This window comes from Phacochoerus africanus, chromosome 1 (assembly GCF_016906955.1).
Source record: "Phacochoerus africanus isolate WHEZ1 chromosome 1, ROS_Pafr_v1, whole genome shotgun sequence".
Taxonomy (NCBI): Eukaryota; Metazoa; Chordata; class Mammalia; order Artiodactyla; family Suidae; genus Phacochoerus; species Phacochoerus africanus.
In genome coordinates, this window is record NC_062544.1 from 99,220,183 (window position 1) to 99,229,877 (window position 9,695).

The 9,695-nt window shown below is 48.1% G+C and overlaps 1 protein-coding gene across 1 annotated transcript in view; it reads left to right on the forward strand.

The window, feature by feature from the left end:
- The window catches only part of TRIM71 (tripartite motif containing 71), a 67,125-nt gene extending 57,995 nt beyond the window's left edge, over window positions 1-9,130 (forward strand). The window contains exons 3-4 of the mRNA XM_047754300.1: window positions 3,387-3,521; window positions 7,239-9,130. Coding sequence (XP_047610256.1) covers window positions 3,387-3,521; window positions 7,239-8,690 — 1,587 coding nt within the window. The 3' untranslated portion in view covers window positions 8,691-9,130. The remainder of the gene's footprint in view (window positions 1-3,386; window positions 3,522-7,238) is intronic.
- Window positions 9,131-9,695: the final 565 nt, after the last annotated feature.

Below are 9,695 nucleotides of genomic sequence, written 5' to 3' on the forward strand. Positions count from 1 at the left end.
GCCAAAAAAAAAGGGGGGTTAAGGACATAGGCTTGGTTGCCTTGGTCAAATATTGACTTTGACACCAGCTCTGTGCTAATTAATACCCAACACATCTGAAAATAGGGTGTATTAGTTATTAATCTACCCTTTCAAAATTGTGCTGTGTGGTGCTAGGGCTATAGCCTTTGAAACCATGTGTCTGGAAGTGAGGAGAAGGGGCTTGCTTTTTCCCTTGACTTCCTGTTTAGTTTTTTTGTTTGGTTGTTGTTTTTGCTTTTTATGGTTTTTTTTTTTTGTTCTTTTTCTTTTCCGACTGCACCTGTGGCATATGAAAGGAAGTTCCTGGGCCAGGGATTGGATCCGAGCTGCAGCTGCAACCCATACCACAGCTGGGGCAATGCCAGATTCTTAACCCACTGTGCCACAGTGGGAACTTCTGACATCCTGTTCTTATCAGAAGCTTATTTTTCATCCTGGCAGCAGCAGTTGGTTCCAGTTTCCAGCTTTTGCCACTCTCAGAATGAGCTGGGATTGGCCCCTGGCCCTGCCCCCTGTGCTTCTGCATCCTTGAAACCCCCACTTTCTTCTCTTTGTTCTCAGGCCTGAGAGGTGGTTGCTGCTGCCCGCAGTTACTGTCTGTCCTAATCCTCAGTGCGCCCTTGGCCCCAGCAGTCCTCCAGGTCCTGTTCAGCCAACTTTTGTACATTAAACCATCTCTGTTTAAATGTCCAAGGAGGTTTCTTTTTTTCTGAATTAATTCTGACAGCCTGAGAGGTTTGAAACCTCCCAACTCCATTATGATATCTTCTCATAAGCATACTTATTTATTGACTGGTCATTCTAATTTTGTATATTTTGTGTAATTTGGATATATCCATCTACTTCAACTTGGTGGCTACTGTATTAGTTTCCTAGGGCTGCTATAACAAATTTACCATAACCAGGCGACAAAAGGAAATTACTCTCTTGCAGTTCTGGAGAGCAGAAGTCCAAAATTTGGGGTGTTTGCAGGGTTGTGCGCCTTGTGAAACTTCTAGGGAAGAATTTTCCTGTGCTTCTTCCCGCCTTGGCTTGTGCCTGTATTACTTTGTCTCTGGGCTCCATGCTCATGTGGCCCTGTGTAGAAATTAGTCATTGAATTTAGGATTCACCTTAGTCCAACTTGACCCCATCTTAACCTCTTACATTTGCAAAGACCTTATTTCCAAATAAGGTTATGTTCCGAGGTTTTGGGCACACCTGAATTTTGGGAGGACAATGTTTAACCCAGTATAGTTATCTAGTGCTTTGATAAACATGCATGAGCCAATATCAAATTATAAGATTATTCCTGTTACAACCCAGTGGTAAATACTATGGACTATGTACTTAGTACCCCCACCCCAGTTCAATCTGTAATGATACTTGGGACACAGCTGAAAAGATGGAGCAGAAACACTACAGATGGGTGTCCTTCACTTCCAGTTGCAGGAAGAAAGTGGAATTTGAAGTTGTAGGGTGAATTTGGACGTGAAAGGCCTTCCAGGCCATGGGGAGTCCATGAACCACCCAGGTCAGTCAGGTGTCTGCTCCGACCAGCTTGGTGGATCCTTGGACCTCACAGGGATTGGGACTGAGGGTGCAGTGTGTCAGCCGAGGCTGGTCTGGAGGCAGCTGCACCGTTGGCGAGGCTCCCATGCTGTGAATATTTCGTCCAGCTGACGAGGATGAAAGGTGGTCAGTAGATCATAGGTCAAATGAGTCACAGCTGATTAGCAGGAAGCATATTCATAAAAATAAGGCTGATTGTATACTGTTTGATTCTATTTGTGTAAAATATTCACAATAGACAGAAGTTTATGGATGCCACGGGGAAAGAGGAGGGGAAGTGGAGAGTGACTCCTTCGTAGGTGTGGATGTTTCCTTTTGTGATGAAAGAGGTGTTGCAGAGTCAGATCGTGGTGGTGGTGGTGGGTGTACCACGTAGAATATGCTAAATGTCACTTATGGGACATTTTATGTTACACGTATTTTACTATAATTTAAAAAAGAAAACAAGGTAGGAAGTGTGAATAGGCCTACTTATACGATGAGAGCTGAGTGGATGAGGGGAGGATGGTTGTAGGTGCTTGTCAGCTGAGCACTGGTGTATTTTTGTTTGGGGTTTGTTTGTTTGTTTTGTTTTGGCCTGCATTTGGCATTGGGAAGTTCTTGGGCCAGGGATCAAACCTGTGCCACAGCAGTTATAACACTGGATCCCTAGCTACCAGACCACCAGAGAACTCCTTGAGCACTGTTATAGTAACAGATTTTCCTCTGTGTTGTCCTGCATTTTTCTCACATTCACCCCAAGGTTGGAGATGGCCAGGAACTTACTTGTCCAAGGCCTTATAATTAATAGGAGGAGGAGATAGATTTTATTTTATTTTATTTTATTTTGCTTTTTAGGGCCGCACCCGCCGCATATGGAGGTTCCCAGGCTAGGGGTCCAATCGGAGTACAGCTGCCGGCCACAGCTATAGCCACAGCAACGAGGGATCTGAGCCATGTCTTTGACCTGTACCACAGTTCATAGCAATGCCAGATTTGAATGTGAGTTTTCCGAGTCCTAAGAAGACCGTCCAGCCTGGTTTGCCCAGTTTGCTGCCAGCTTTAGATGTCTTCCACATCCCAGAAACCCTTCTCTGGGGCACAGGGAAGATTGGTCACCTGTAGTTGATTGCTGATCCCAGGCATGTTCCAAACCCTTGCAGCTTTTCTAGATCTCTCCTGATCTGGGATGCCTCTCCTAGCTAAAACCCATCGTACCAGCAGCAGTCATTTTGGAATCCCTGATTTAATATCTCAGTATCCTTGTGGTTTTTCAAGGCACATCATGTAATATTAATGAAAATACCAGGCCTTCTGTCTGGATTAATTTTTTATGAACAGTAATAGGTCTGATTAAACTGGCTGATTTACAGAGGCTGGTGGTACAGGGTGGGGGTTTGTGGTGGGGTGTGGATGGTCTCTGGTCACCGGCGTGGTTTCTCAGGTGGATCAACACTGTTCCCAGTTTGCACTTGGCATTGGTTCTGAGTCGCACATCTTCCCTGAGGGATACACCTGGCCTGCAGGGTTTCCCCAGGTGGGGAGTGTAGCCACAGAGTCTGTGGGAAGCCACTCGTGTGCCCAGAGCAGTACATTTCACATCTGATCCTCATTTCCAGTTTTGGGCTGTGACCCAGCTACACTGGTTTCACTGTGTCAGAGTACCTCTTTAATAGTCCTGACATTCACTTTGTAGGTGCCATTTCTCATACAAAGAAACCAGCCCTGGCCAAGCAGCTCCTTCAATTACATGTAAGATAGATGCCCTTCTCCCTTTCTCTCCCTGTGTGCCTGCTTTCTTTCCTGTGCCATGAGACTGTTTTTGGTTTTTCCAGCTGAGCATCGAGCAGGCCCAGACAGTGGCAGAGCAGGTGGAGATGAAGGCCAAGGTGGTACAGTCGGAGGTCAAAGCCGTGACAGCAAGACACAAGAAGGCCCTGGAGGAGCGGGAATGTGAGCTGCTGTGGAAGGTAATGGAGGTGCCCACCCCACCCTGGGCCGCCTCTGTGAACCACAGCAGGATGGCAAGGAGCCTGATGTCACACCTTGGACCCCTGCTCTGAGTTTTAGAACTCTTGGTAGTTTTCTCCAGAGTTTGTCTGCAGAAAGATGCAGGGGTCCTTGCACGCTGTGGAATGTAAAATGACAAGAAGCCCTTTCAGCAGCAGCCAGGTCCCCGGACTGGACGGCATCTCGGGTATTCTGTTGCACGCACAGGAAGAAGACAGTGCAGTGAAGACTGCCATTAGGAGAGCAGGCTGCTAAGCCGTCCTCAGTTTCGGTGCCCTGGCTAGTTGTAGTTCCTGAACCTTTGGGGAAAACCAGTTTTCCAGTGGTGAGGACAGTGAGTGCTCGTCCTTCTTGTTGGAGAAGAGCGCAGAGAACTCAATATACTGTTTAGATAAAAATCAGCTGGAGAGGGGACTCACTCTGCCCACATCCCCTTGCAGCATTTTCTTCTCTGATCTTCTGTCCAGATCAAGAAGAGGGGAGGATGCCTGAGGGTGCAGTCAGTTCAGCTGCCAGTTGCCTTCTCTGAGCCCACAAACAAGACTTCACACATAGCTGATGGAAAAGCCATGTGCTTGAGTGTGTGGTGCTTGTCTTGCTCATCCAAGTTAGTTATATGATGGTGGAGATGGCATCTCCACCAATTCTGAAAGTGCTCCTCGCCAATTTACTCTGCCCTAAAAGGGTTCGTTGTACTAGCCTTTCAGAAGGCTGTGTTGGATTCTGCATTGCTTCTTCCTTTGCGTTAGCTCATACCTAGCTGGTTTCTGTCTCCTCTGACCTCTCCACTGTCACCTTTTGGCAGAAGAGTCCTTGGGTGGAAACAGTCCAGGATTTAATTCACATAATTTATTCAGGCACCTTTGCGGGCCTGACATGGTTTTCAGACACTCCAACATACCCATGGTCGGCCAGTCCCATGCCACCCACGAATGTTCATTATAGCTGAAAGGGGCCCCCTTCTTGCAACCTGAGAGCCCTGCAGTGAACTCTGCCACAAACTTGCTCTTCTGGATTTGCTGATGAAAAGGCCTTTGTGTGCAGGGGTTTCTACAGATCTCACCTTAGTCACCCGCCCTCCTGTGCGGCTGACTCATGCCCTCTCTCTAAGGCAGTCCTCTTTCAGGAGGAATAGAGAGCAAGTGTTTTACTGGAGGAGGAGGAGCAAATTGGAAGAAGAGTCAGTCTCTTCTTCATGGAATAAACTTTGTTTTTACTTGCCTAAAAACTCATTTTTAGGAGTTCCCGTCGTGGCACAGTGGTTAACGAATCTGACTAGGAACCGTAAGGTTGCGGGTTCGATCCCTGGCCTTGCTCAGTGGGTTAAGGATCTGGTGCTGCCGTGAGCTGTGGTGTACGTTGCAGACTCAGCTCGGATCCTGAGTTGCTATGGCTGTGGTGTAGGCCAGTGGCTACAGCTCCGATTAGACCCCTAGCCTGGGAACCTCCATATGTCATGGGTACGGCCCTAGAAAAGTCAAAAAGACAAAAAGAGAGAGGAAAAAAAAACCCACCAAGAACTCATTTTTGGATACACCTCAGTCCTGTTTGTCTCTACTTTTGGCTATGGTACCTCACCCCAAATCCTGTGGGAGTCTCCCCTTCTCCTTCACTAATGACTGATTTTTCTGCTCCTTCCTGCTTGTCTCTGCCTGGCCACCTCTTTGTCATAGAATGTTTTGTTCCCGGTTACTAGAGATACTTGAGTGCCAGGTGACACAGTTTTAAGTGTCTGTGTCCACCTCCTTTCCAGTGGACATGCTGCCTCTTGGAAGGGAGCTGCAGCCACCTAGTTGAGGGATCAGAACCAAAACCCAGGGCAAGGCCAGAGAACAAAGCTTCACGGTCCTCTCTGCAAAACAGCATGAACCAGCTAGGAGACATGTTTGTTCTCTTCACAAGAGGAAATCATTTAAACTCAGAGGACTTTGAGCTATTTCATGCCAGAGAATGGAGGAAGGTTTCCTTGGTCAGACAAAAACCCTGCATTCCCTCGTAGGGTGATTTGACAACCTCAGAAGCAGGACAGAATCCATGTTTGTGTATCATAAAGCATTTTAGATTTAGAAGACTCCTTTGAAATTATTTTGGCCAATGGTTGTCAAAAAGTTGGCCTCTCCAAATTTAGGGTGTGGTGGGGACTTTCAGGCTCCTTGTTGAAGGTTTCTATAACCTGTGAAGAGGAGTTCCCCGATGGCTCAGTGGGTTAAGTACTGACATCATTTCTGTGGCGTAACTTTGATTTCTGACCCTGGGAACTTCTGCATGCCTCAGGTGTGGCCAGGAAAAAACCCAGAAAACAAAAACTAAACTTGTAAAGGGAGAAACAGGAGGAGACAAGGACATGGGGGTGGGGGTGGTAATTTTGAATTAGGTCATCATCACATCCTTCCTTTTACTCTTTCTATACACAGGCTTTCTCCCTCTTACTGCGTGTGTGTGTGTGTGTGTGTGTGTGTGTGTGTGTGTGTGTGTGTGTGTGTGTGTGGTGGGGGGGGTTGTTTATGTAGGTAGAGAGAGAGAAATATCCTTCAGGAGACTTCAGGCCCTCTGTAGGTAGATTCAGTCTGTTGGGAGCATGGGAACAGCCTTGTACTCCATCCAGTTAGTTGGTTGGGCAGTCCTGCCTCTGGTTCCTTTTCTGCCACTTTCTACCTTCAAAGTCCCTGGCAACCTTCTGTCTAAATGAGACCTCACTGTCTGTTACACTCTATTTTCTATTACTCTAATCCCTAGCACTTCTGAAATTGTCTTGCAGTATTTCTTAGCTTGTTCAGGGTCCATCACTTTAAAAGCTCAGTGTGATCAACCTCGTGTCTCCCACTGGTTGTATGTGCCTCTAGTGCCTAGTACAGAGTAGGCACCCAGAAAACATTGCTATGTGGCTGGTTTTAACTTTCATTTCATTCAGTTTGTAACTTAGAGAAAAGTTGCAGAAATGATAAAAGAATTCCATGTATTCTTTACCCCATTATTTACATCTTGCCCCATTTGCGTTTATTGTGTGTATGTGATTTGAGGGTAAGCTGGAGTGTTGGAGACGTTACCCCTTTACACCTAAATGCTTGAGTTTATTTCCTCTGAGCAAGAATGTCCTATTATGTAACCACAGTTAATCAAAATCAGGAAATTGAATCTTGATCCCAACACTAACATCTAATCCTCAGTCTGTAGTCACATTTCACCAATAGTAGTTTGGTTTTGGTTTTTTTTTTCCCTTGGATGAAACAACAGGAATTTATTGTCTCACGGTTTGGAGGCTGGGAAGTCCAAGATCAAGGTTCTCACTAATTTGGCCCTTGGTGAGCTCTCTTCCTGGCTTGTGGAAGGCTGCCTTCTGTGTGATCAGATGACCCTTCCTTGGTGCATGTGAGGAGAAAGAGAGAGGGGAGGGAAGAGGAAGAGAGATCCCAGTGGTGTTTTTAACAGTGATTCAGCATCAGTTGTTGCATTTAGTTGTCAGACCTCTGCAGTCGTCTCTGTCCTTGGGGTCAGTTCCCCAGCCTTCCTCTGTCTTTGGATTTTGCCATTTGGGGTTGGGTATAGACCAGTCATTTCTGCAGACTCTCCCTGGATATGAGGCTTCCTCGTCCACAGTGTCAGCTGATGTGTTGGTTTTCCACTTTGGTTCTAAGCCTCTGCATCTTCTCTCTCCCTACTCTTACCTTCCCTTGCAGGTAGAGAAGATCCGCCAGGTGAAAGCCAAGTCTCTCTACCTACAGGTGGAGAAGCTGCGGCAGAACCTGAACAAGCTGGAGAGCACTATCAGTGCCGTTCAGCAGGTCCTGGAGGAGGGGAGGGCGCTGGACATCCTGCTGGCCCGAGACCGCATGCTGGCCCAGGTGCAGGAGCTGAAGACTGTGCGCAGCCTCCTGCAGCCCCAGGAGGATGACCGAGTCATGTTCACGCCTCCTGACCAGGCCCTGTACCTTGCCATCAAGTCCTTTGGCTTTGTCAGCAGCGGGGCCTTCGCGCCACTCACCAAGGCCACAGGCGATGGCCTCAAGCGGGCCCTCCAGGGAAAGGTGGCCTCCTTCACTGTCATTGGCTACGACCATGATGGGGAGCCCCGCCTCTCAGGCGGTGACCTCATGTCTGCCGTGGTGCTGGGCCCCGACGGCAACCTGTTTGGTGCAGAGGTGAGTGACCAGCAGAACGGCACATACGTGGTGAGCTACCGGCCCCAGATGGAGGGCGAGCACCTGGTGTCAGTCACCCTATGTAACCAGCACATCGAGAACAGCCCCTTCAAGGTGGTGGTCAAGTCCGGCCGCAGCTACGTGGGCATCGGGCTCCCGGGCCTGAGCTTCGGCAGTGAGGGCGACAGCGACGGCAAGCTCTGCCGGCCCTGGGGTGTGAGTGTGGACAAGGAGGGCTACATCGTGGTGGCTGACCGCAGCAACAACCGCATCCAGGTGTTTAAGCCCTGCGGTGCCTTCCACCATAAGTTCGGCACGCTGGGCTCCCGGCCTGGCCAGTTCGACCGGCCAGCTGGGGTGGCCTGCGATGCCTCCCGCAGGATCGTGGTGGCCGACAAGGACAATCATCGCATCCAGATCTTCACCTTCGAGGGCCAGTTCCTTCTCAAGTTCGGCGAAAAGGGCACCAAGAATGGGCAGTTCAACTACCCTTGGGATGTGGCGGTGAATTCTGAGGGCAAGATCCTGGTCTCTGACACGCGGAACCACCGGATCCAGCTGTTTGGGCCCGACGGGGTCTTCCTGAATAAGTATGGCTTCGAGGGGGCGCTCTGGAAGCACTTTGACTCCCCGAGGGGGGTGGCTTTCAACCACGAGGGCCACTTGGTGGTCACCGACTTCAACAACCACCGCCTCCTAGTCATCCATCCCGACTGCCAGTCAGCCCGCTTCCTGGGCTCGGAGGGCACCGGCAATGGGCAATTCCTGCGCCCACAGGGCGTGGCAGTGGACCAGGAGGGGCGCATCATTGTGGCCGACTCCAGGAACCACCGGGTGCAGATGTTTGAGTCCAACGGCAGCTTCCTGTGCAAGTTTGGGGCCCAGGGCAGCGGCTTTGGGCAGATGGACCGCCCCTCTGGCATTGCCGTCACACCAGACGGCATGATCGTCGTGGTGGACTTTGGCAACAATCGAATCCTCATCTTCTAATCACATTTCCTAGGCTTCTGGGTTTGGGGTGTGCGTGTGTACGTCTCTCTCTCCCCCTTTTGAATTTCAAAGAAGAAACCGTCTCAGGGAAATTTCTTTTTTTCTTTTGTTTAAAGACAACAAGAAAAGTACAACATTGCTTACGTCCTACCTCATCTTTATTTTTTTACAGATGAATGTACTTGTCTTTTCTGCAGGGATTGAGCCTGTGATGATTTCTATCTACCTCAGAAACCTTTACATTTCCTTCTCCAACAGGCCCTCTGCCTCCCCCCCTCACGTGGTGGAGTTTACTCTTCCTTCCGTGGGGCGTGACATGCACAAGCCTAGCATCTCTGTGGCTGGGAGGGCGCTGGATGTGTGCGGTGGGGTGCATTCTGTAGATTGAGCCAAGGAAACACGAGAAAAACTACTAGTAAGTTAAAAAACAAAAAAGTATAAAATGTGGAAAAATAGGATTTAAGATGCTTAATGGTAGAGTATTTGTGATCTTGAGAATACTGTGTTTATGGGATTAGGTTGTGTTGTGTGATCTTGATCTTTTTGGGAAAAAAAAATTTTTTTTTTTTTTTTTTTAATGCTGCAACAGAGAACTTTCCTGTGTTCTCCTTTTATACCTCAGTGTGTTTATCATCCTGTTCAGCATCAGCATCTTTTCTTATTCTTAGAAGATGTGGCTGTGGCTTGCTAGCCAAGAAAAGCAGACCATTCATATCTTAGGGTATGCAATCTTTTGTTTCTTTAAAGGGAGGGTGTGCACGCATGCATGTGTGTGAGTTGGTGGGTGTGGGTCTGTGTATATGTGTACGCGTGGGTGTGAAGCCACCTTACACCAAAATAGTAAAACTGGAAGTGCTCTACCACATCCCAAAGAACTTCTTCTTTTCATACTTTGGTTCCTGAAAACGTAGATGTAGTTCAGGATTTTTGATAAATATTTTCAAAAGTTCAGTATTTTTAGTTTGCTTTGGTTATAAAGAATTAAGTAGAAAGAAGGCAAAAATT